Source organism: Ciconia boyciana, chromosome 2, assembly GCF_034638445.1.
Source record: "Ciconia boyciana chromosome 2, ASM3463844v1, whole genome shotgun sequence".
NCBI lineage: Eukaryota > Metazoa > Chordata > Aves > Ciconiiformes > Ciconiidae > Ciconia > Ciconia boyciana.
This window is the reverse complement of record NC_132935.1, coordinates 134,885,192-134,911,422: the sequence shown is the minus strand read 5'-3', so window position 1 is coordinate 134,911,422 and position 26,231 is coordinate 134,885,192. Positions and strand designations below refer to the sequence as shown.

The 26,231-nt window shown below is 39.0% G+C and overlaps 1 protein-coding gene across 4 annotated transcripts in view; it reads left to right on the top strand.

The window, feature by feature from the left end:
- Window positions 1-26,231, top strand: part of HDAC9 (histone deacetylase 9) — a 489,748-nt gene that overhangs the window by 365,201 nt on the left and 98,316 nt on the right. For 3 of the 4 annotated variants that reach the window (XM_072854172.1, XM_072854173.1, XM_072854174.1), the window contains 3 exons: window positions 12,371-12,478; window positions 25,656-25,711; window positions 25,954-26,041. In XM_072854172.1, the coding sequence (XP_072710273.1) occupies window positions 12,371-12,478; window positions 25,656-25,711; window positions 25,954-26,041 (252 nt within the window). The remainder of the gene's footprint in view (window positions 1-12,370; window positions 12,479-25,655; window positions 25,712-25,953; window positions 26,042-26,231) is intronic. The other variant, XM_072854175.1, reaches the window with a different exon arrangement.

The following is a 26,231-nucleotide window of genomic DNA, read 5'->3' as shown; positions in this document are numbered from 1 at the left end:
CCACTGTCAGGCTGGATTTAATATCAGAGCCCCCATCTCTTAGCGGATGTTGTTACCACTGAGGAGATCACAGTTTGTTTCTGGTTGGGGACCCTCACACCACGCACTGAAGCTGTGCCACTGTTGGAAAGAGCACTGGACCAGTAAGACAGAGCATAAGTAGGACAAAGCCCATGTATCTAAGGCTATGATCTACTTATCATACATTTATAAATAATGTGAAGTCCTAGCTCTGAGCCCTTGCTCCACAAAGAGCTTATATATTTCACATGAAAGAATCACTGGATGAAATGGAAACTGCTCTTGGAGCAAGGACTGGAACCGAGGACTTCACAGGCATTGAAGACATGACAGCTGATGGGCTATAAAGACTATATCGGCATGAGTTTGGGATAGCTTGCATTGTTCACAAACAAAGGTCCCACTAACCTCTGTAACCCCGAATTCTACTATATTATTGATTTTGTTATTATCTCTGCTCTAACAGCACCAATAAACTGCAGTCAAGATCACAGATCCTCTTCTTTGGACATTACTTACAGTTACAGTAAAAGAAAGGTTTTTTTCAAGAATTTTGAAAAGCAAACAAGAGGCTGTGTCCATAACTATTATTTTCTGATCCTGTTCCATCATGGCTCTAAAACTTTTGTACCAGTGCAAAATGCATGTAAAGCTACCGTTTACTGATTTTGTAAACATTTTTCATCCATATCAATTTTCTTTCAAGTAGTGATAGAGACTGATTACGTCAGGGTCATTGGCAAATTTGGCTTGGTATATGTTAGGCTTTCAGAAGAAATCAAACAATAAACTTTATAGTTTTAGAAGAAACTATATAAGTAATAATTAGCTCTCTTATCTAAGAGCACAAAGCTGTTTCATACTGACAGCCAAACTCAACAGATCTCACAGAGAGAGAAAAAAAAGTTGTCTAAATCTAACCTCCTAAATATCCCCATAACAGGTATTCTTTCAATGATGGTTAGTTTTTTATCAGAGGACTACCCAGGGTCAGCAGTATAACATCCACTGAAGTATGGGACCTTCCTCTTGCAATAATGCTTTTTACTCTTTTTTCAAGCTTAATGTTGTTCCAGAACCAACTGTTGTTAAAGAATTCTAATACCAGTGGGATGAAATTCCTTGTGTTGGAGAGAGACTAGCAGCTCTACGGCCAGCAGTTTTAATAACAAGAGAAGGTTTCTTGCAGCTGGTCAGAGGTTTGGAATGTGAAAAGTTTTCCAGGAGAGGTGGGTAGGTTGCAGGTGAAGTGGCCAAATGGGGAGAATAATCACAAATTACTTTTTGGTTCTGCGGATTATCAGACCAATTTTTCATGTGTAAACAGCCACTAGAGCTATAACTGATCATTTGATCAATGCATGCATCTATTGCAATTCCTCCCCTTCTATTGTGCTGTGAAAATGACAATAAAAGAAGCAGAAATCTACTTTTAATGGGAGTAAGTTTCATCTCCTTGCCTCAGTCTGTCACTAAAAATAGTGATTGTTTTCCTGCCTGTTTGACCTGCTGCTGTGTAAAGAAATCTTGAAGTCATTTCTCAGCCATATTTTTTTGTCTAGTTGATAGGCAAAAAAACCCACAAAAGCAAGGAAGAGCAGGCTTTTATGATAATGTCATCATCGGCTCCCAGCTTCAAACACTTCTGCGGCTTTTGAATTGTCATTTATAACTTGGAACTGAACCGACCCATAATTCCCTTGATGCATTTAGAGAAATTGATAACAGACTGCTTCTTTTATGGCTCAGAGGAGGCAACTCCAATCACATCACTATTGGCAGTCAATATTATTTTCTGACATGGTTGTAAAAGTATAAAGGGGCTTATGGCATTTGTTTAGATGAGGAATGGGCTCTCAAGCTGTGCTGGGGTTTATGGGTCCAGATTACTAAGAAGCAAAGGGAGTATGATGTTTGCAAACAGGATATGATTTTATTTAAGTTTGGGTTTCATACGTTGTTCCCTGGGGATTGTCCTGCAGACAGAAGAGAATTTCCCTTTTATCATATGAAATTGGGCAGTTATCCAATCCCCCCTGCTCTCCCCCCACCCTCAAAAGACACTGCTCCAAACCTGTAATGTGTAAAGTCAGGTCTTTAAATTGCAAGAGGAGGAGCTGGGGGAGAACACCACCCTGCAAGAAATCAGACTGTTGCAGAATAAATGTTTAGTGAGCTGAACAGAGTGGTTCATGGGATAAATATTGAGCCATCTGAATGGCTAAGAATGGCTTGTGCATGTAACGGAAAGTCCGTTGCATTGCCTCTAATTTTGCTGTTATGGCAGTAAAACAGAGATGAGATTTTCTGCTGGGATAAGCTGGTCTTGTTTCATTAACTGCTGGTCTTGCTTCATTAAAGTGGAGCTTAAATCTTTCATTTCAGAAAAGAATTTGGCCTGTAACTATCGAGAAAAGACATGTAAAGCTATAAAATCTCTCTATATTTTTACAAAACTTACAAAATATTCATATTTTATGAATGTTGAATTTCTTCCTGGCATTCTTTGCTGTGGTAGCTGGACAGTACTACTTTTTGTCCTGACCACACAGGAAGAAAAGCAATAAGAAAGGCAAGATTTCACTGGTATACAACTTCAGTAAGTCATCCAGGCAACAGATTGTTTTCTGCTGCTTCTCATTCTTCCCTTGATCTTCTCAGTCTGGGCCCAGGAAGAATTTTCAGCCTTTACGCATTATGACTCTTCATTCCTCTTATTTGTATAGGAGCTAATGGTACCAACCTGGTTCCATTCCCATGGTACAATAGTGTAAAAATTAAGAAAGTATTGGTGATGGCATTGTCTCCTTGTAGCAGATTTTGGGCTCCAGGCTGTTTAGGGATCTCTCCTTATATCTGCATCCAAATCTGTCTGTAAAGAAATCAGACTGCCTATGGTTTGGGCACTCAAATTAAACATCACCTCCACACAGTTGTTACAATTAACTTGTGTCCTTCCCCTATATCCCAGACTGTAACAAAACAAGTATAGTCCTTTCACAATATCAACCAAAAATATGTCTGTTTCCTGGTCTGGAGAAAGCAATCTGTTATTCCAAGAAGCTTAGCTACTCAATATGATGTCTTCCATTGTGAAATCATTAATATACCATGCTGCCAATATATTCACCTATTAATTTAAACTACTTGCCTGAGTGGCCTTATTAACCTACTGATATTTGCCAGTTATAACATTTTGGAGCAGATTGCAGGAGACTTCTGAGAATAAAGGATTTGTTTACCTCCTAAGCCTCTCTGGCAGCTACACCATCCCTAAAGAAATTCCAAGATTTAATCAAAACAACCTCACAGGCACATTATACTTTAATTGATATATTTTGCACGACTGTTTAGTACTTACAGTTACACAGCGTTGACTGTGTGATATTTTCTGCAGAAGTCATCAAAATACATGGTCAAAAATAGGTGGCCATCCTGTTACCACCCCAAGGCACAACTTAAGGCCACTGGGGATGGGACTGGAGCAAGGGCTGGAGGTTTATCATTGCGGAGCATTCAAGGGTGTGCATGCTCAGTCACTTAGTGCAGTTCCAGATAAATCTATTTAAGCTATCCACAGGATGAGGGAATGAGGATGTAACGTACTCCCAGCTGCTCTGGTGAATGCACTTTTTAGGTGGTATACCCCATCAGTTCTGGCAATTCATGAGAGCCAGCTGTTTCAGTGGACTATGTTTTGTAGGAACGGACCAATTGACATTACACTTTAGTCAGGCTCTCTTATGCATAGTGAATTGTAGGCTTTCTAGCTGACAAGCCACACCCTCCTTGAGATGGTAAACTAAAAAAGAAATAGGGAAATGAGAGAAAAACTGCATATTTACTTACTTTCGGTTCAGAACAGCAACAGTTCTCAGAAGACTCACTTGTCCAGCTTCATGTACCTAATTTTAGACAAATTACTGAAACAGCCAAAACAGAACTCTGACCACCCTTGCTTGCCTATATAAGCATTAGACAGCCATGTGCATCACTAGAGCAGGAGTCAGTCCACCTAAGATCAGAACTGACTGGAGGTGCTTGATTCCCTTCACTGACAGGGATTTGAAGCAACGAAGTTCCTAATTTTAGGCACATTTAGAAAAAAAAGTTAGCAAGTGTGATAACATGAATCTGGATGATCAGAGCAGGAGATAGATATTCTTCCTTTACTGAGGTACAGAGACTTCATCTCTGGATCTGGAAAGTGCAACAGTGTCTCATCTGTGGGCAGGGAGGGGACGCCACATTTAGCATATCAATACCATGGCCACAAAAAAAGGAAAAAAATCTCTTCACACTAAAGGGCAGATATTTTGTCCCTTTCTTGTCCTTTCATGGCACTGAGATTGCCCTGTGCCATCCACCACAGAGCTTGATGTTTAGACCAGTGAGAGAAAAAACTGCTCAACTGAGAGACATAGTACCTTGGCATCACTGCAGGCAGAACAGAATATTTTAGAGTAGTCCCAGACTGCTTTAACTTGCAGCAGGCCAGGATAGAAAGCTCAGGAGTGGTAATCTGCCAACTCATCAAATACAGAATTTGGTCCTTCAGACAATTTTTTTGCCCTTTTTAACAGAGGACCTTTTTTCCTCAGCATCCTTCCAGATTCAAATTGTAAACAAAGATAGAGGGCATGGAACACAGAAAATTATTGTGAAGTTAATGGACTACCATAAAGTCAAACCTGTAAAGGTCTTACCTCATTTTGTGCATTTCCTAAAAACTATTGTGTTGCCCAAGGCCAGCATTATGCAAAGAAGCCTTCTTATTTGCCAGAATATGAAACATTTTTTTAATATATATATACATATGTTAAATGTAAATAGTGGCATAGTATCATATACAATTTACTAATACTATTCACTCTTTCCAGACTTAATCACACACACACACATATGGATTTGATGGGATTTCTGTAACTAAAGCAGAACTCACATTTGCAATTTAAAAACACATCATGTGTTTATTGATAGAATTTAGCCCCCAAGATGGACAGAAAAGCTCTCTAAAGAAGAAATGTTCATGTGTTGCTTGTCTGAATAAACACCAGGTTCTAGCATAGCTCCATGGTGGCCTCTAACATAAAGATCATCTGCATCCAAGAAGAAAGCTGAAATGTGTTCAGCAGCAAATGATGAAACTTTTAAAAAATAAGGCTTGAATTCTGCACATAAAAGCTGTATTTTCTGTAACTATATGCTTTACAACTGACTAGACATTGTTCTATCTATTTGCCCATGAACTGGAAACTGCATGATCAAACATCAGGCAGCAGTTGCACAAGCATTTTCACACACTAATCCATTAAATACTAAAACAAATGTCAAGTTAAATTAATAGAGTACTCAGGGCTAGGTCTGAAAGTGCAGTAACATTTTTACAAGCATCTGGTGATATATGCCACATATCTGAGACTTGAATCTGGGCCTAAGTGTTTTATTTATGAGTTTTTTCTAAAAACAAGTTCTAATCCACATGTAATCCATGCTATCCTCCTTCCATTCCCCCTACCAACGAACCACACATCACTGTTTCACTAAGGTTTTGAGATCCTTCAGGGTATCTAATGTATGCTTTGTGAGACCCAGAGAGTCTGAATGCGTGTCATAAAAGTTAGTTTAAGAGAGTAACCGAATCAAACTATTTCTTCTGAAGATATTATCCTATTCAGGCTTCAGCTTGACTTAGCTTGATTCTTTTCTGATTCTCATTTTGAATACACAGCTATTTATTTTTTAATACAGACTTCACGTATTTGCTTGCTTTTATACAAACCTTCAGGTGAATTCCGTTTGTATTGAAGTAAGGGTGCTGCATTTTTATCAGTGGCTGACTACCACCATCAGTAACTCTGCTAGGCATTCAATTATTAATTTTTACTTAGAATTTTTCTACTGAATATTTTCTGAATATTTTTGATTTATAATAGCTTTACAAGTTAGATCACTATTGGCAGGTAAAACTTGAAAGAAGTTAAATATTCCACATACAGTGGGTACATGTACTATCCACATTCCTTGTTCTTGCCTGGAAAGAGGCTTTTGGGGTCAGAATTAATAGCCTCTAAAATTTTTAGAAGTCCATTTCCATGAATTTTATTGCTGATAAATTCTCCTACTGGAATTATTTAAACACAACAGGGAAGCCAATGCAAGCCCAAGTGAATTCCATGTTTTTTGTTTAAGCAATGATTTGTGATGATCCTTTGAACTGCTCATCCCACTGGAGCCTAAAGATCGCATCCCCTTCACAATTTATTTGTAAACCACTCTGGTAGGCCAGAAAGAATGAAAAGCTGATATTCTGGGTACTCTTTATGGCAGGCAATTTAGATTAAAGCAGCTGGAAATGCCTTTGAAAGAACAAATCTCTGATACAGCTGTAAAGTAGCAGTAAAAATAAAGGAAGTTCACTGTACATATTTTTCCTAAAGTAGCTCACTTTTACACACTTCCTGTATGTGGAATTTATGGAAGAGGCGTCAGCCATGCAAACTTTTTCTCCTTTGTTCCTTAACGAGAGACATGGCTGACAGGCCATTCATTAGAGGTTGTTCCTTGGAGATGATGTGGCCACCTTCGCTTCTTTAGTCATGGTGAGATGAAACAGCAGCTGAGAAGCACGTTGAGGACCTTTTGCTTCTTAGTGGAAATCACGGAGGTGATGAATGATCACCAGGACATCTGTAGGAGTGGGAGGTGAGAACTATGAGCGTGGCACCTGGGAAGCTGCACTGCTTATGGTCAGGAGCAAAGTATTACAAACTTATGCGCTAGCATTTGCTGGCACCAACTGTCTCCAAGAATGACAGACTCCTTGCTGGAAGTGATAGCAAAATGCCACACACAATTTTTAGAGGTTGCAACACTTCAGGAAAATATTTAATTTCTATTTTAATGCCAGGGATCTAAAAAAACCCAGTGATGGAAACATGTTTGCTCTGGCATAAGTGGAAGAGTGTGAGACTGAATGCTTTTAAAGCTAAAGCACAGGAATTCGCTCTGCAATACACAAGTTTTATTAAATTGCAGTGTCACTGAGGAGGTCTGTACTCTCCTATATTATTTCTCACAGATTTCTTAATCATTTTTGTTTACTGCATATAGCTACACTGTTGTTAGCTGACTAGATTTTATTTACTTCTCAGTTTTATAACCACTTATATCAAAGGCCAGCATTTTTTTTTTTATGTAGTACTTTTTCCAGATTTGTGTTGAAATGTATCCATCTGAAATGCATACTGGTTTAACTTCCATCCAAGAACAGTTGAGCCCAACCTCTGGTCTTTAAAGAAAGGGCAAAGAATCCTTTTAAACTACTGTCAAGAACTGCTACTTTTTAGCTTGTTGTCCAGGATAGTGGACACATAGAATACAATCACTGCTATCAAAGGATCATCACAGGTCAAATTTTCCATGAACAGGTAGATGACAGATTGCATTTTTGAACTATTCTCAGAGAATACGTAGAGTATCTCTGGTAGGGACATGTGGTAACCAGGTAACCTCCTCCTCTAGGAGGAATGGTTTTGATTTTTATGATGGCAACAGTTGTGCAGAGAATCCAGAACAGGATGAGCGATTCAGTGTATTTTTAATTACTTTTAGGAGTGAAATCAGAATTCCACTGCAGAAGCTGGATTTATGTTAAATCGTAAATGGTGTGTACATGTGTGTGTGAGAGAGAGAGGGCAAGCTCTAGGATGCTTTGTCAGAATCAATCCCAAAGCAGTAGCTTGGGCTCTCTTTTATATTGCCATATAGTCATCAGTGGATGTGTATGTAAGGCAACTTCAGAGTTTACAATAATTATGTAAGAAAGAGAAATAACTCACAGAGATGAATACACCATGCAGGGTGTGAAAAATGGAAGGGTGTCTCAGACTGTGAGCGGCATCTCTGGTCAGCAGAACTGTGATCCAGTGACCATTAGGCAGAGCCCAGGAGGTTTCCGGAGGAAGAAGGATTGAAACAGAGGATGAGGAGTGAAGAGGTTCTCTAGCAGGGGAAGGGGCAGGTAAAACAAAAGACAGTTACAAATACCTTTTTTAAATGCTTTAGAATTATTATTCATGCTACTTTTTTGCCTCTCTGAGGTAGGTTCCAGAGAAATGTAAATGGCAGGACAAGTAACATTTCCAGTTTCAGCAACTGTGGTGATTTCACAAAGTCCTTTAAGTAAACAATCTCTCTCTCAGATATATTTCTATATCCTTCCTCTTCACTTTCACAGACACATGCCACAACCTGAGCATGTATAAGGAATTGGTAACTTTCAAACTTTATAGTCAGTATTCCTTAATATGAAATATTCCAGCCATGAGGGGTTACGGTACAAGCTTTCTATCTGCTGAAACGTCTCTGCTGCACAGCTTCTTGTTTCTTAGCTTGTTTTCAGTATGCTTACAGTCTTCATTGTGAAAGTCAAGTTATCACACAGATATTTCTTGCAGGAAGCATTCATATCAAATTCTTTTTGTAGTACAAAGCAGGGAATTTCTGCACACAGGGCTCGAAACATTAGTTGCATTCAGTCAGGAAAAGTTACCTACATTTCTTTTCACTTAAGTCATTCCCTTCCTCTTTAATGCCTCCACATCCACTTCAGGGACAGGTAGCTTAATTTCTATCATCTGTAGCTTTACAGAGTATTAGCTTTGCTACACATGCCAATGATTGAGCTATACTAGATGTGCTTGAAAAAAGCCTACAACCTACAGTGCTCATTCAGGAAACTCGGAGTGAAGTAAATCCATATGTGTGTTAGAAAGTCAGTGTTCAGATAGGGCTCGTGTTTTCTGGCTCTTGGCGCTATCATGCACAATCCTTCTTTGAAGAGCTGCAGCAGTGATAGGATTTTTGATAATGAAATGTGTAGTATGCTCATAGTTTAACACTGACGTTTTGATGCTTTGAAAAAAATGTTCTTTTTCATTTGGTTAGACATTCAAAATGTTTTCCTACCCTGAAAATTTTTTTAAAGGACTCTTAAATGAAAACAATATATATAATTAAGCAGAAAAAAGGGCTAAGATTCTGTGTTAGAATTAAGCTACAAATGCTGTATTTTCTGTAAATTTTGTTTAACAATTTCAAAAAAAAATCCTAATCAAGGTAGCGTTTTTACTGAATTCTTCAGCTGCTCCAAAGCACTTGCAGAACAAAAATAACCTCTTATAAAATTCCATCTGACTTTTTCATAGTCTGTGATTCAGAAAGCATCACATTTGTCACAAATTCATGCATACTCAGCATCTAGATAGACTGTCAGATCTATGTGATATATACACGAACTAGAACCAGAAACCACAGTGTCTAATCCTATTCCCTTTACTTGTATAAAATCCAACCATTTCATCTCACAGGAATAAAGAAAAGCATATCTAGTAGGATTTTACATAGCTGCATTTCATATACAGCTTGACAACTGGGCCAGCTAGTAGCTGTAATTTTAATGGGTTTGCCATTTATATCACTGTATTTCAACAGCAATTTACAAAGTAAACATTGAGTAACACTAAAAGAAAATCTCTGTTTAAACACCTGAAACATTTAAGGCAATACATAGAACTAATGGAGATATAAAATGGAGTGAGATGGCATTTTCCAATGATTACAACTAAAGCATTGGCTGTGTGATGAAAGTTTTTCTAGGTTGTTCTTCATGAGATGTTCCTCAGAAATTCAGTCTTAATTGTACTTGAATATGAAATAGAATTTGACATCTAAGTTTATAATACTGTGCCTTTTCAGGGTAATTATTCATATGTTTATGTTAGTTTTCTTGTATTATAACAACTGTGCACTAAGGTATGCAGCTTCAGTTGCCTACCCCTGGCTTTGAGAGTTTACCATTCATTACACATACCATGCCCAAGAGATCAGCTAAAATATCCTGAATTTCCTGTGTATATTTAGGTGGTCTTTTTTGAAAATTCCTCAGGAAACGCTGTTTTGTTTCCTGATTGCCCATTTTTACTTCCAGTCCAGGTAAAATTAGACAGCAGTCATTCAAGTGGTCTGAGGGAATTTTTTCAGTGAAGATATTTGGTCTTATCGTCCTAGTTCAGTCTCCTCACACTCAGTTGAAAGCAGAAAATGATAAATGCCATATCCTGGCCAATACTCAGCGTTCAGCGGTTGGAGAGACTGCCGTCTCATGTGTCAGAGCAGACAACTGTCTTGAAGGGTGGGTACTCTCAAGCTGTGGTTACAATTTTAACTTAATCGGCCTTCCTGGAAATGAATCATAGTCCCTTTGAGGATGCAGGCTCCTGCTCATGCCCTGGTGTACCGAGCAGCTGCCATTGAATCATTTTCATCAGCCACTCCTTCATGTTAACCTTAATTTGCTAACCATAAAAATGGTAAGAAAGTACTCCCTCCTAGCCCTCTTGTTGATACTCCTTTCTTTAAAGCACTGCACAGTATTTTTCAAACTTTATTATGGTTTGATTAAATTGATTTAACCAATGACCTCTACTTATTTATCTCCTTATTTGTTTTAAAAATGAAAACTGATTCACAGTTGCTTTAAAGCAATAGAGAGACAACCTGAAGGTCTGCCTAATGTTAAATATGTCATTATTTTTTTTACCACTTGGTTTCTTTCTTATTTCTTGTAATTTTCTTAGTTACCTATTGATTTGTGTGCGTCTTTGGGAAAGCTACTTAATTTCTTTAAATCTCAAGCTACCAATCTGCAGAACAAATATAATAAATCATCCCGTATCAAGCTGATGATGCTTAATTGTGTTTGTACAAATTTTTAGTTTCTCAGATGAAAACACAGTGTGCTGTTATTACTGTTATTCTAAACTTTGCAAGCAAAATTCAGTCTTATTTAGGTCTACTGTGAATATGAAGTATTTTCATTAGTTCTGCTGCATGCACACAAAACTGATCAAAACGATAGAAAACTCAGGTCCAATACACTGAAAAATAAGATCACTTTAGTAGCTTGAAATATAATATTATTGTAACAGTAATGGCAAAGACATTTGACAGGTGTAGAGAAGATCAAGCTTCTTTCTGTTTCAGATGACTAATCAGAGAAATTCCTCAGAAGCTCCAGAGTCAAGTAGCAGTTGCATCCATTTTCAATTACTTGATTTCTTTCTTTCTTTCCTTCTTTTTTTCTTTCCTTTTTTTTTAAAAGAAATTAAGAACAGAAGCTTCTGATTCAAACTGAAAACATGTCTCAGTGTGCTTGGAAGCTATCCAAATAGCATCTGCCACAGTATTTTGTCTATCCCTAAACGTTTTTCTTTTCATGATAAATTTGTATGGTATGATACAATTAAATGCACTTCCCATGGAGCATCGAGGAAGTCTGGCTGTCTCTTTGAATGACTTTTTCAGACTATTTCACACCATCATGTCTGCTTGGCATAATGTCATATAAGGGATATACAACATTTCACCTATATTTTTGGTATGTTTCTGGAAATAAATAGTTACTAAAAATAGATTTCAAAAGTAAAATTTTAGCACACCGATTGAAGCTGTAGAGCAGTGCTACTTAGCCATCTTTATAATATTTTCTCTTTATAATATTTTATCCTTCAATTTTATATAATATTCACGTAATGTTTTACATGTCACACTTGCACGTTTAGAAGGCACAAAAGATAATTTTCTCTGCTTTAAATAACCACATTCAGCTGTTACAAAGTGGGACCTAAAGCCTTTCAGCCAAAACTCATTAGTTTGTCAAAACTGGAGATACAGCAAGGGTCGCACTTTATTTTATTTTCTGTCTATGGCAATAGTGACTACTGAAATTAATCCAAACAATTAATGGTTCTGATTTCGGTCACTTAAAAACGACTCCTGCCTGGGTAGGAAAGACGAATGCTTACGGTTCTTTTTTCTTTTAAAAAGCGGTAATGACCTGAGCCACTGGTGAGTTTTAGTGGCACGGGTTGCCTGTGATGGCTGCTGGAGCAAGCGGTGGCCGTCCCCGCTGGACGCTTTGTCCCTGCGCTGGCAGGTCCCTGTCCCCTCGCCGGCGAGGGGACCCAGCGCGCGGCATCTGGCGGCCGGCGAGCAGGCCCGGCCTGGCCGATGTAACACTGTTTGTAATGAGAAATCTAAACAGGGAATGGCAGCGAGGCATGACAGGAATGTGTTTCCATTGGAGAAGCCCGTGCAGAGAAAAAGCATAAGCAAAGCCATGTCCAGAAGGCCTTTCAGCTGGCCAGGACGGAAGACTGATGTTATTGTACACGGGCTGTCACGCTGCCAGCCCTCCCTCATGGGTTTGTTTTCTCTCATGCTCTCCCTCTCCCTCTCCCTCTCCCTCTCTCCCCTGCCTTCCTCCCGGGGCCGGCTGTTTGCTCAGGTGGACAGTGACACCGTTTGGAACGAGCTGCACTCGGCCGGGGCGGCACGCATGGCGGTGGGCTGTGTCATCGAGCTGGCGGCCCGCGTGGCCTCCCGGGAGCTGAAGGTGAGGTCCGGGCCGCGCTGTGGGTGGGAGAGCCGGGGCGGGGGGGGGGCTGAAGGGAGGCGTTGTTCAACTGCTCTGCTCCGGAGAGGGTGGCGGGAGGAGGGCCGGCAGGACAGCCATGAAGGTGTGGCAGCCTGGGCGGCTCTTCCAGGCCTCACCAGGGACGGTCTTGCCATTGATACGCTGAAGCAGTGTGGGTACTCACAGCGCAGGGTTGCTACAGCCCGAGGTGAAGTTACTCATAGCGTGCACATCTCTGGCAAGTGGCTGTGGCACTGCCTTTTGAAGTGAATTTTTTAATTTTTTTTTTAATATGGTTGTTTAGTCACGTGTGTAACCTCAGGATACCACCCAGAGAGAGGGGAGGCAAACAGCGGGCGTGCAGGCTAGGGGGAAGAGGGACGCGGCTGGTGAGGAGAGCGATGACCCAGGAGGTGCCTTTCCGCCAGGCTGACTGCCCCGTGGTCTTCTCCCTGGCCCCCTTTCCTTTCCTATCTCCATGCCGCGCGATCTGCAAGGCATGATGTACAAAACCCAAATTATCCCCAGTCTAAACAATTTATAAAAGCTCCAGACCTGACGGACTTTGACATTTTATTTGGTATTTTAACAGCCCTATTTAAAGGTACACCATATGCAGCCGGAGTGCAGGCTTGCCCCAATAAACATTGTTGGAGCTAACATGTCTCCTTAATGAAACTGTTTATTCACTTTCCAGTCCAAATACTAATGGATGCAGTCCTGTTTCCAAAATCAAGATAGAAATAGATATTTTAGAATTAGTATTGTACGATGATTTTTAAGATTCCAAATTGTATTTGAACCTGAGAATTTTATTCCTGTATATCTGTCTTATTTCAGTCAAAATACATTAGCTACATATTTGTTTATGTGTATATATACACAGATATAGAATATATAGGTACATGAATGACAGCATTCTCAGGTGAAATGCAGTACTATAGCTCTGACCCAATCGAATGCAGTTACTAAACTTTCATATTCAGACACCAAAATCATTAGCCATGTACTACTCAAAACGTACAAATTTTGAAATCTCAGATCAAGGACGGCGCATCATATGGGATCCTGTTGTGCAACCTTTCTGATGAGTACTTCATCGCCACTGAGCTTTTTGGGCATGGTAGGATTCAATACACAACTCAGTGTGCATTATTCCCACCCAACAGGACTAATGAAAATCCTAAAAAAGGATTTTTTAGCTAGCTTTTACCTTTGGCTACTGTAGGACATATGTCAGTCTCTAAGGTGATATAAAAGCAAGTTTTTATAAGAATAATGACATATGTCCTGTGCACAGTTGACATGCGTAGGGTCTGCTGCAGAATCTTTACTGCTTACCTCTGTACATTTCTGGTGTCTTTCCACAGTGTGAATGCTCTTGGTTGTTTATGTGTGTGTGATGGAGAGCTGAAAAGAATCAAACATCAGCCACGGTGAGACTTTGGTTGCTACTGGCATTGCAACAGTCTGTAAACAAATACTTTAAATTTAGTACTAGTTTGTAGTTTACTGTAAAATTATTGTTGATCCTAAATAGAATCTTTGTCTACAGTGCAGAGAATTGAAGCAGTCTCATGCAACCTCCAGTTGAGATGTAGGAAAAGTAATTGTTCAATAAACATGCCAAGTAGTTGGTTTATACCAAATCATCAAGAAAATAGGAATGGAAAGGATTTGCTGTGGAAGAGAATCGGGAATACTCACGCCATTCCTGATAGGTGTTTATCTAACTTGCTCCTATACTTCCAGCATGAAGCCCAATGACTTGCATGCCACCATGCCAACTGTATGAACTAACAATCCGCATGTGGTATTTATAATTTAAGGTTATGGAAAGGTTATTAAGACCTGACTGACAGAAGAAAAGCATGCTAGCAGAAGTTCTGGAAATGCACCGATTCTGACATTAGCTATTTTGGCAGAGTCCTCCTGTGTTTGTTTTGTCACTGCATCCATACGAACCTGGGTTTTGCTGGCAAGTTACTCCCAGTACCCTTATATGGTAAACGACATTAGGAGGATTTTTGCATGGGGTTTCTACATGGTGTTCAGGATGAGATTTTAGCTAGCTGTAAGATTTTAGCCCCACAGATCTGTATGTTCCGATCTACCTTTATGACTTTACATGTTGCTTTTCCATCTTGCTGCCATTTTTCCTCTAGAAACATACATGTTGCACTGATCAGCTGTTTCTAGTATAGGGAAAATGCCAATTCTGTAGTGTACTTATGAAGATCTGAGAGGAAGTAAGTGAAGCTGACCACTTCCGTGTGCATTCATTGAGCAAATATGCATGTGAAACAACCATTTGGGGCCTATACTGTGAGCACTGAGTAGGAGGATTAAGCTCTCATGGGAATCTGAATGATCTGCCGCAGCTTCAGAATCTTTGGATGACAAAAAAACGCCTTCCAAGAATTGTGTGTAAGCTGTAACAGCTTTGCAACGTGTAAACAGCAAGATGAGAGCAGTAGAGAAACATGCTGTAGTTTTTCCCTGGAAGTTTACCACCGTGGATTGCTATCAGATGGCGTGCTGTCAGTTTGGTGTCATCTTAAGAAAAAGAAGTAAATTATGAGACAGGACATACTGATTTGTTCTGAAATCCCACAGTTCTCTGAGAAGAGCTGCATGTCCTGAAGTTCACAGTGGCAGACTTACAATACACAGCAAGGACTTCCCACAGGGCAGTGCTCCAGATTGCAGCAGAGGCGGCGGTGGATTATCTACCCACTGCACTGAGAATCACAGATGCCTTTTTCTGAAACAGCCACGGCGACATTAGTATAACCTCAGAGTAAAACTATCTTGCATAGACAAATTCTGAGACAAGAAGCCTCAGGAATGAGAAACTGAAGTAATTCATTTAACAAGTGCTTTTCTGACATGAGAATTATCAAATTTGTTGGTGTAGTTGGGTATGAGCAGCCCAAATATTTCTTACAGCTTGATGAATCAATATATATGTTTTTTAAAAGTCTAACATGGTTTTCCTAAAATTAAAATGAATATAAGAGTTTATTTTATGGACATGTATTCAATTAATTTAAAAAATAAATTATTTACAATACTGAAGATAAATGTCTTTAGTGCCTAGCTAGAGCATAGAAACTAACAAACATAAACTGCCCTGTATTGACTGGCATCTGACATTTAAAGTCCATTTCAGGAAGGACAGGAAATTTCAATTTCTATGCTTATTCCGTGGTCTTTTCTGATATCACTTGCTATTGCAGAGAGTGATAGTAATAGGTTTGAACTATAGGTATGTGCTGCTAAGAAAAGGGTTGAGACTGCAAAATAAATTATGAAAGTCTGCAGAACAATTGAGAGATTCACTACAGAGCTGGGCATGAGTCAAACTCATACGCAAGGCAAAAAGTTCTTTACTTTATTCTGAATTTCCTGAGACTATCAGTCCCATTTCACACGCGTCTCATCTGAGAACAGCAACATTTTGTTCATCTGATTTGGACAGTGTTCAAAAACTGACCAGGAGTTAAGAGTTCTCTTCACTGTAGTTCAAACCCTTTGTGAGACATCAGGTTTCTTTGATCTCCTTGACTAATGGGGAAAGCATCAATATGACAGTGCTAAGGATGTAAAACAATAGGGTTTACTGAAATTCTACTGCTGCTGTAATAGTAAATTACTATGTCATTGGGTTTTTTTGAAACAAGACAAATTGTCCCTTCTCTGGGGAGTCTTAATCTGGATGGTTTTTATTTGATTATATCAAACAATCAAAATTAAGGATTTGGGGGTTTGTTTAATAATATAATGAGCACTCACTGAGATCCATTTGATACACTTTTGAGATAATATTTAATAGACAATAAAGAATCATACCACTGAAATATATAGTGTGATAAAAATGATGTTATACTGAGTCAAATGCAATGCTTTTCCTTTTTTCATGAATTTATTTACAGGTATGAGGAATGTCATCATATTGGCAATATTACAATAGGAGATGAGCCTAACGATTGCATGAAGGTCACCCTTTTTTAAGCTTTTTATAATTTAGGAAACCCACTGATGCATGATGAGGTGTTTGTGTTATATGGAATCGGTGCCACAGCTCTCCTGTCTAGCTGTTTTTCTGTTTGCTCCTTTCTCATTTCCCCAACAGATTTATGTAGATGGCTTTTAATAATCTGCTGGCTGACCACAGATCTTTAGAAGAGTGGAGTATGCGGAACTGGGTGAATATAATGCCGCTGCAGTCATTGGCTATATCCAATAAATAATTTTAACAGATTAGAGAAGTCTTATGATATATTCCCGGGGGCTTGGGGAAGAAATACAGGTCATGCCCTGCATATAATTTATTGCATGCAGTATAGCTCATGAACTTGGAAATCATTGTCTCCAGCCTCTACCTAATGATCATACCTTCAGAAAGAGGGCCCTAAAAGTTCTGCATCTGCAGAGAGAACATTTATTTCCTGGAAGTGTCTCCTAAGGATCTCCTTCCTCTCTCACATTGCCACAGGAAAATAGAGATGGGCTAGAAGTATGTTGCAAAAGGAAATGGTGCATGTGGAGGCTCAGGCTATAACACACATCCTGTAGGACTCAAAGGCAGCTCTGCAACTCACGGTGTCCCAGTCACTGCTCTGCAATAACGAGGCAGATTTCAGGAGTGTGTGCTCGAATGGCTTGGTGGCACTGGGAGGTGCCGTCCTGCCCTGCCTTCCCATTTATTTCCCAACCTGGCCTGGCTGCTTCCCTTACATCAACTCTGATGCTCAGCTCAGTTCACCTCCCCTACCTGCCAGTGCACTACTTCACTTACAGGCAGCTAGGCACAAAGAGATTCTCCCCTTGCCTGCACCCGGCTATCCTGCGCAGCAGGCACTTCCCTCCTGCTGCTGAACTGGATGAGTACAGAGGTCATCCAAACCCTACATTAGACAAGTCTTAGAGGAAAATAAAGGAGGGTTTCTGCATCTGTGGTCTCTCTTGAGTTTCAGATTTCATTTATAACTCCTAGAGCTTGCAGAGACTCTCACCTTTAGGACTTAGCTTGCCAAATTATTGTTTTTTCTGAAAGAGTTTAGGTTGCGGATATTTCCATTTTGTTAACCAAATTATTCATGCTGATGCTGCCACCTTTTTTGTTGCCATGTATTAGGTGTTTGTTAAATGATTAATACTACGTTTAAGAAGTTGGAATTCAGATAGTTGATTATGTTAGTATGATAATTTTGCAATAATTATACTTTGTTGAATAATGTCAAAATATTATTTGTCCTTGTAACGGTTGTTTTATTGTGTGCTGTTTTGTGAATATTAAATGTGTCTTAACTTCTTTTCTGGTTGTTGTGGTTTAACCCCAGCCAGCAACTAAGCACCACGCAGCCACTCGCTCACTCTCCCCCGGTGGGGTGGGGGAGAGAATCAGAAGAGTAAAAGTGAGAAAACTCATGGGTTGAGATAAAGACAGTTCAATAGGTAAAGCAAAAGCCGCACACACAAGCAAAGCCAAACAAGGAATTCATTCACTACTTCCCATCAGCAGGCAGGTGTTCAGCCATCTCCAGGAGAGCAGGGCTCCATCATGCATAACCGTTACTTGGGAAGACAAAATGCCGTAACTCCAAACATCCCCCCCGTTCCTTCTTCTTTCCCCAGCTTTATATGCTGAGCATGACATCATATGGTATGGAATAGCCCTTTGGTCAGTTGGGGTCAGCTGTCCCAGCCGTGTCCCCTCCCAACTTCTTGTGCACCCTCAGCCTACTCGCTGGTGGGGTGGGGTGAGAAGCAGAAAAGGCCTTGACTCTGTGTAAGCGCTGCTCAGCAGTAACTAAAACATCCCTGTGTTATCAACACTGATTTCAGCACAAATCCAAAACATAGCCCATACTAGCTACTATGAAGAAAATTAACTCTATCCCAGCCAAAACCAGCACACTGATAACAAATTGTACATTTCTCTGGCTGTCCGTTAATATCTTACAATTGACTGCAGGAAAAAAAATTGTACCAGTAAAAAATATAATTTAAAAAGAGTATACCTAATAAGAACCTCTTTTTGCAATGGGAGATGACTTTCCATCATCATGGGCGGCTTGGTGCCAGAGCAGACTGTGGAACTACTGAAAATCCAAAGGAACATTTCTGAAATTGTTTTCTTCAGCCTCAGATGACCCCATTCAGTAATATTATAAACTGGAAGTAATTATTTTAAGTACAGTACCCATAATAAGGATTACTGTCTAGTTTACTTTGCATATCCTTTGTCAACATTGGTGATGGCAGCAGTCTTTTCTGTGATAGAAACACATAAGCACCATATATTTTTAATTTGAAACATAAGAGATCTACACAATAAACTATCAAGAGCTGGTAGGATTTATATGGTTATTCCTTATTTTTTAAAAAGTTTGCATGAATTAAGAAGCATTTTTGCAAAAGAACACTCAAGTAGGCACATAAGTTAAAAGCGTGGTCTGAGACTGTCTTGAACATCCACTTCAGCTGAATTGAGTGAAGCACAAGCCCTTTCTCTGCCTTATCATATGTATGTGTGTGCATGTGCACAGACACACATGTGTAGAGTTGCCCTGTTGGTAGTTAGGGGTCATTTAACAGAATGAAAGCAATTGAAATGAATTTCCTCTGAACCAGAATCTGATACGTTCCTGGGATGGTTCTTTCTGATATGTCAGGTTGAATCAATACCAAAATAAACCTCCTGCATTTGGTCATTGCTACTCTGGTGTCTTTGTATAATCTGTGCATAACTTCTATTGAACTTGAAACTCTCATTCCAAATCAGCTTGGTTATTACTGTTCTCAAGGCCTTTGCCACACAGGGCTATGGAGGAATCATCACACAGTAAATTGTACTAATCTAGTGAATAAGCAGAATTAGCTTAATCAACCCTCTCTCTCCCCAAGGTCTTAGTTTTCTAGTCTTAAAACTATTCTGTATAAAAATCACTCAATCATCTTTCACAGCTCTACTGCCATGTTTTCTTAGAACAAAAACTAAAATGAAGTATCTTTCTAAAGACATAATAAAAAAAGCTGGAAACAAATGTCTCCCTAGTCCCACGGTGTCCTCCCTACAGTAAAGCTTCAGGCCCCTAAATTTCCATGCCTGTCTGAACAACACCAAACCCCACACAGCTCTTCTGGTTACCTACAAAAATCTCCTTTCCTGGGAAGTGCCCTGTGCTCAGGTGCCTCCTGGACAGTATTCCTCTGGCAGGCTCTGCCCTACCCTTGTTTCTACCTCCCTGTTGCACTCTCTGCCCTGTAACACTCTCTCTCTGCCTCAAAAAAATTTCTGAGCAATGTGCAGCAGCCACAAAAAGAGGCATTTTTTCCACACCCAGGCACAGCATTTTTAACAATGCATAGTGTGTAAGAAACAGTGACAAATGAATGCTTATTTTACTAGTGTTAGAGATATGATTGATAAAAGCTATCAAAGTTACCAGTGAAGTCTTTTAGGATAGTAGTTTGTATTCTTTGCTCTTACAAAGTTACAAAATTACAAAATTTTATATGGAACCATCTCTTAGATACTTTATCCCAGCAATTATGGTTATATTTATAGCTGAATGACTGTTATTATTTCATATAGTGGTACAACTTTAATTATATGTGTGGTACATAGCTTATCTCCATGACCACTCTGTTCTTAAAACTCTTTGTCTGCTTTCTTTCCCAATATAGTTAACATTAGTTGTGGCTAAACAGCGCATCACAGCTGCATATAAGTTAGCCTGCAAGCACCACCTTTTCATGTATATTTTCTGGTGCTATCATCTCAGGATACCTTCAGGAAAGTGGACAGGGAACTCTTTGTTTCCAAGATAGAGTTAAATGTTTAATGTCCATTTCTGTATCCTTGGCCTCTACTAGCTTCCTCTGCAAGACAAAATGGTATTCCCTCATGTCCATTTCTGTTTTCTTTGCAAATCTACGTGCTGCTAATATGCTCTGTTAAATCATGGGTTCTTGTTCACTGCATTCACAGACCCCCCAGGGCCAGATACCGGCTCCTGCTCTGGCAGTATGAAGCTTGTAAAATTGTCCTAAACACGTACCTGAGGATTGCCTTGGCCTTACACCACTCACTCTTATGCTTACCCTACATGCTGGATGGCATAGCTTGAGATCATGTTATAATATAAGTGACATTGGTAAGAACATGGTTATCTCTTCAGGGTACCGGTTGCAAGGGGATTGTTGTAGGCACCCAAGACTTAAAGCAGCCCTGATGTTTGTTATTGTAGGAGCTAACTAAGCCAGAGATAGCAGGGTTAAAGATAGCACTAAGGCCACTTCAGGGGTTATACCCTGTCAGGTACACTGTATGGCGCACCTTTTAAATTTGAAGAAAAAGTGTTTATATATAACTTTATAAGGATACAAAGTTGTATATATATAAAACATGAGGAATATCAATTCTGACAGTATGAATGGATACATTTCTACATAATAAGTAAAGAAGTTTCTACAAAGAAATGAAGTATTAGCTTCAGTGACTTGCTCCTTATTCTGAAGCCTGTGCACATTGAAGCAAAAATAAAACCTTTCCATTAAAAACAAGGGAATGTCCAAGAATGCCATATTTAAGCACTGCTAATTTTAAGAGCTAAGGGCTAGGTAGGTTAAGGGATTTAGACATAGAAAATAGAAACTTTAACACCTACCTTTAGGAGGATGTTGAGCTTCAAGTGTGGAATCCAGACCCTGAGTTAGGTAACTGGTCTCTATATGAAATACAAAGAAGTTCCTGAGAAAGCTATCCTTAACAATGTGTGCAGCTGCAATTAGCTAGTACATGGGACAAATTCGCTCATCACTAGGGATTACACCCAATTTCCTGAAAGCCTTTTTTCAGAGGTTATGAACCTTGGAATAGAATGACAGAATCACAGAACAGTGGAGGTTGGAAGTGACCTCAGGAGGTCATCTGGTCCAAGCAGGGCAACCTAGAACTAGTTGCCCAGGACTATGTCCAGATGGCTTTTGTTATCTCCAGGGATGGAGACTCCACAACCTCTCTGAGCAACGTGTTCTATTGCTTGGTCACCCTCACAGTAAAAGAGAATTTTCATATGTTCAGATGGAGCCTCCACTGTTTCAATTTGTGCCCATTGCCTCTTAAATAGTTGGGATAGATGTTATTGCTCTGGTTTACAGCTTAAAATACAAGAAGAGCTTCAATTTCTTATCTTTTCAGCTGGAAGGAATCCATTTTTAAACTCCATATAAAACTGTCTTATCTTAAATTTCAGATTCAGTGGTGGTGTTTTGTCCTCTCTTGAAGGACTGCTACTCTGCAGGAAATAATTAAAGATTCATAAGTTTGAATAAGGAAGAGCATGACTCTACACCTGTTGTTAGAAAACTCACTTAGACTGCAAAGATGTGTCTCAATATCGACTTTATGGACCACATAATCTAAATACACAAACAGGTATGGGAAGAATATTTACAAATTCATCCCCATGTTCAAGGAGTTGAACTTGAGTCTTCTACTGCTTCAGTAAGTGCTCTTGGAGTGCCTGCTGGGGTTCATTACTATTTCTTGCATGACACTGGCTTTTGTTAGAGTCAACAAAAAGCCAGATGATTTTACTAGAGTAGTACCAGGCTGAAGCTAGTATGCACTGCTTCTTAGCCAGGCTTCTCAGCGTACCTGGAGTGCCAGACTGGCTGGGTCACTTTTGGTCCACTTGGAATCTAGGCAGAGCAAGCTCCTCCCTGTCAAGTGGAAGGGAAGAGTGATTCACACCTTGCCACAGTCACCACATATTGCCCCAGGGAAGAATTACCTACATCTAGTTTTACCGCCTTGTATAATAGAAACACCAGTGGAACTCTGCTGTAGATGGTCAGTCCCAAGCCCTGGAGTAACCACCTGTGTTATTTTATTGTCTTGAGTGCTTGTCTTGGAAAGGTTCAGGGAGAGGTATAGTTGATGCCCAAGCATGATGTAGCCCAACACTCTGACCCAGCACACTACAGAAAGGAATCAGCTGTACCACCAAAGACAAGAAGGCCACAGTAAGATGTACACCTCTGTTCTTTGGAAATCAAGCATCCAACTACCTGTCTGGAGTCATGAAAGAAGAGACTACTTAGCTTACTGTGGAAAAAGACTAACATTTTTTCTTAGTTTTCATTAAAGATCCAACTAAGTGGTTCTATCTGCAATAGATCTTCTTTGTAAACTGAGTTTGGGCAGACTTCTTTTTGTTGTTCAAATATGCACAGGTTTTAGAATATCTCTATTCAGGCTTTACTCTTTATCCTCAAATTTAACTAAAGGTAATAATATAATGGCACAGACATGAATCTTTTTTCTAATGTTCATGTCTGTCAGTCAGTTTAATGTTCTGTCTACACATAAAGGTGTCTGTATCCTAGTATAAATAAGGCTCTGTACAAAAATGCTTTGAATTTATGTGTGTTGGCTTCATTTTCAACATATTGCTCTCTGTTAGTCTTTCTATCTTTAAAGCAGATTTTTGCCTTTCTGTCTACTGTTCTGAGCTCACTGTCTGGTATTTAAATATTGCCTAAATAAATGAATTCATGTTCCGTTGTGCTAATGTACACTGTGTTCATACAAAGCTTGAAAGTAGGAGAAATAAAGTGTTTTATCAATTGCACAGAAGTTGCTGTTAATACCGTAAGGTAACTAGCTTTCAGTGTTTGGTAAAATTTGATTATATTATATGCTTTATCATCAATATAACATATGCATTGTATTTTGATAAAATAAAATTTCCTGTGTGAATACTGAACTTCTTGCAATGTAAAAACACATAAAAAATGGTCACAACACTGATGTGAATGTTCTGAATGCTCATGGAGAACTGTAATAGTTAACTTAAGCTCTGATAGCAGAAATTAGCTAGCTATAACAAAACGGGGCTTCCAAACAGTCTTGTCAAAGGAAGGGAACAGAAGAGAGAAGCCTATACTGTAACTGTCATGTTGTCAAAACCAGCAGTGTTGTTTTTTTCTGTCTCTATATTGCCCCATGAAATCCTCCCAGAGATAATAATCTTAATTATATTGATCTTTTGAGAATGCTGATAAAGTTAGATTATAATGAGCTGTGAGCTGAGCAGGGGCAGCTGTAAGCTTTGCATGGACTTTTTCCAAATTCTTACAAATATTGAGAGAGCAAAATACAGGTAGCATGATGCTCTCTCTCTAGTAATACCCTCTTCTCTGAGTCTTCTTTCACTTCGTTATCTGTATATTCCTCAGCATAAACATACTTTGTTTTTTCATAAATGCTACAAGATGAAAAGGAAATGTTAAAAAACCCTCAGAAGGATAAGGAATAGGGTTTCAGCTAAGTGTGTGTAAAGCTGTTTTGGTTCTGAAGGTTAGTGCAGTCCACAAGGCCTTTTTTTTTTTGATGATGTGTTTGATCTATAGGCAATTTATATTCCACCTCCAGTAATGCCTGCCTAAATATGAACATACATATTTTTTCAGTCTTTAGTTTTTTTTGGTTTTTGTTTTTAGTTGTTTTTTTTTTTTAAACGTGGATATTTAATGTAAAATAAGGCATTTAGTATAAATATCAAATCCCCCAGATTCTTTAAATGGTGGCCAGAAGAACCACTCTTACAGATGTACTCCGTTTGCATTACAGTTTAAGTTTGCTGTAGTCTGATATAACTTTGGCCAGGCTCCACAAAACTTTGCAGCTGACTGCTTGGATTAGGTTTAGCAGCAAATTATATGAGATAGCCTGGTAGTTTTTGTCTGTAAATTAATGCTAGTGAAACAACATAGATAGACAATTGCACAGGTACACACAAACACACATTCATAGGATTGTAAATAAACAGATTTCACAGGCACCAATGTAAGTCTGTTAACTGCCATGTTGTTCCTCCTTATTCATACCCATGTGAGTGAAAGTTTAGTGACTATCATGTTTGTTTCAGATGAGTAAAGGCTGAAACAATTACATTTAACTATCTTAAGTATATCAAACTGGACGACTTTAATACTGAATATTAAAATATAGAAATATTACATCCTTTTTCTTCCTGTCCCCTCCCCTCTGAAAATACAATGCTTGGTCTTGCAGCCATACATATACACATAGTATTTGTGTGAGGCTGCTTGAAAATACAAGTTTGGCTGATATACTCATGCACAGATTATAATTTCTTACTTTTATGTATGTGTCAATTGTCATAAATTTTATGTCAAATATATAGCTGACTCAAAGAGACTAACTGTCTTGAGTAGTTGAAATAAAGAGTAAATTTGATGAAGTAATGGTGTTACTCTTGAGTCTGACTGTTGTAAGAGAAATTTTATATGATACACACCCTTATGAGACACTGCTTCTTGAATACATAATCTGACTTTCTGAACAGAGCTACCTTACCAGTACTTCTACATTTTCCCTTTACCTTATCCACAGTGGAAAGAGGGAAACTTCATTTTTCTTTTATCTTCAGTGTCTCTAGAGGCAAAAAATTCCTTGATCATCACTGATCCTAGTGCTGTATTTTATGAAATTTGTAGACAATTCCAGAAAGTGTGTTAGAAATTGACTTTAGGGAATCTATTAAACTTGCGAGCGTGGCAGGTTCCCAAGTTTAATTTATGGTTTGCAGAAATATGGGATATTCATTGTCGTCTTTTTTTTACTGTTAGGAATTACACATATGTGTGTGTGTGTGTGTCTGAATTTATCATTTAGTCCATACAGAAGGTAGGGTCAACACTGAGTAATCATGTAAAATATATAACTCAAGCTACTTTTATTTTGAAGCATCTCAAGCTCAAGCAATGTAAGATTACATGAACTTATATCAGGAATGGATCAGTGCTCTCTGCTTCCTTTTAAATGTGAATTCTGGACAGCAGAATTGATAACAACAGCTTTCTCATCCTGCCTTTTTCCTCCTCTTTGGATCATGTTGTGTGTGTGTGTATGTATGTGCATGTGTGTGTTTATATAAGTTTATATGCCACTGTTCTCAAATATATTATTTCTGGCAGTACTATGAAAGGGTGATTGGACAGAAAAAGTGCTCAAGAGCCTCTAATAGATTTCAACCCAGTCTGCCTGCTGCTCTGTTTTGCACTGAGTCAAGTATTTTTTTAAGCTGATAATTGAAAACCTATCTTGTTCTTACAGAATGGTTTTGCTGTTGTAAGGCCCCCAGGCCATCATGCTGAAGAATCAACAGCCATGTAAGTACCAGAGAATATTGCCCATCTTGGAGCACTAAGGTTACTGGCAATCACCTGCATTGTGCATGTCTCTGAAGAACTGTAATGGTTAGCAGATGACTGAAAAGGCTTTCTAGGTACTCCCAGAAGCAGATTTATGGCCTCAGAGATCACATAGCATTTTTTAAAATGCTCTGAACATTATTTATAGCTGTTTTCCTGACTGATTTGCTTTCTTATTTCTGTTCTTCTCTATTCCACAGGGGGTTCTGCTTTTTTAATTCGATTGCAATTACTGCCAAATACTTGAGAGACAAGCTAAATATAGGCAAGATATTGATTGTAGATCTGGTATGTATTCTTGGCAAGCATCGCACTTTCAGTGCATCTAGATAAAAGATAATGAAATTGTATTTATATGTCAGACTTTCCTGCTTTTAATACCTACAAGTAATAAAGGTGTGCATTTCCTCTGATTTTGGGAACTCATTAAAGCCAGGATGGCAGTACTGAAGCCATAAACATCTATGTTTCACTTTAA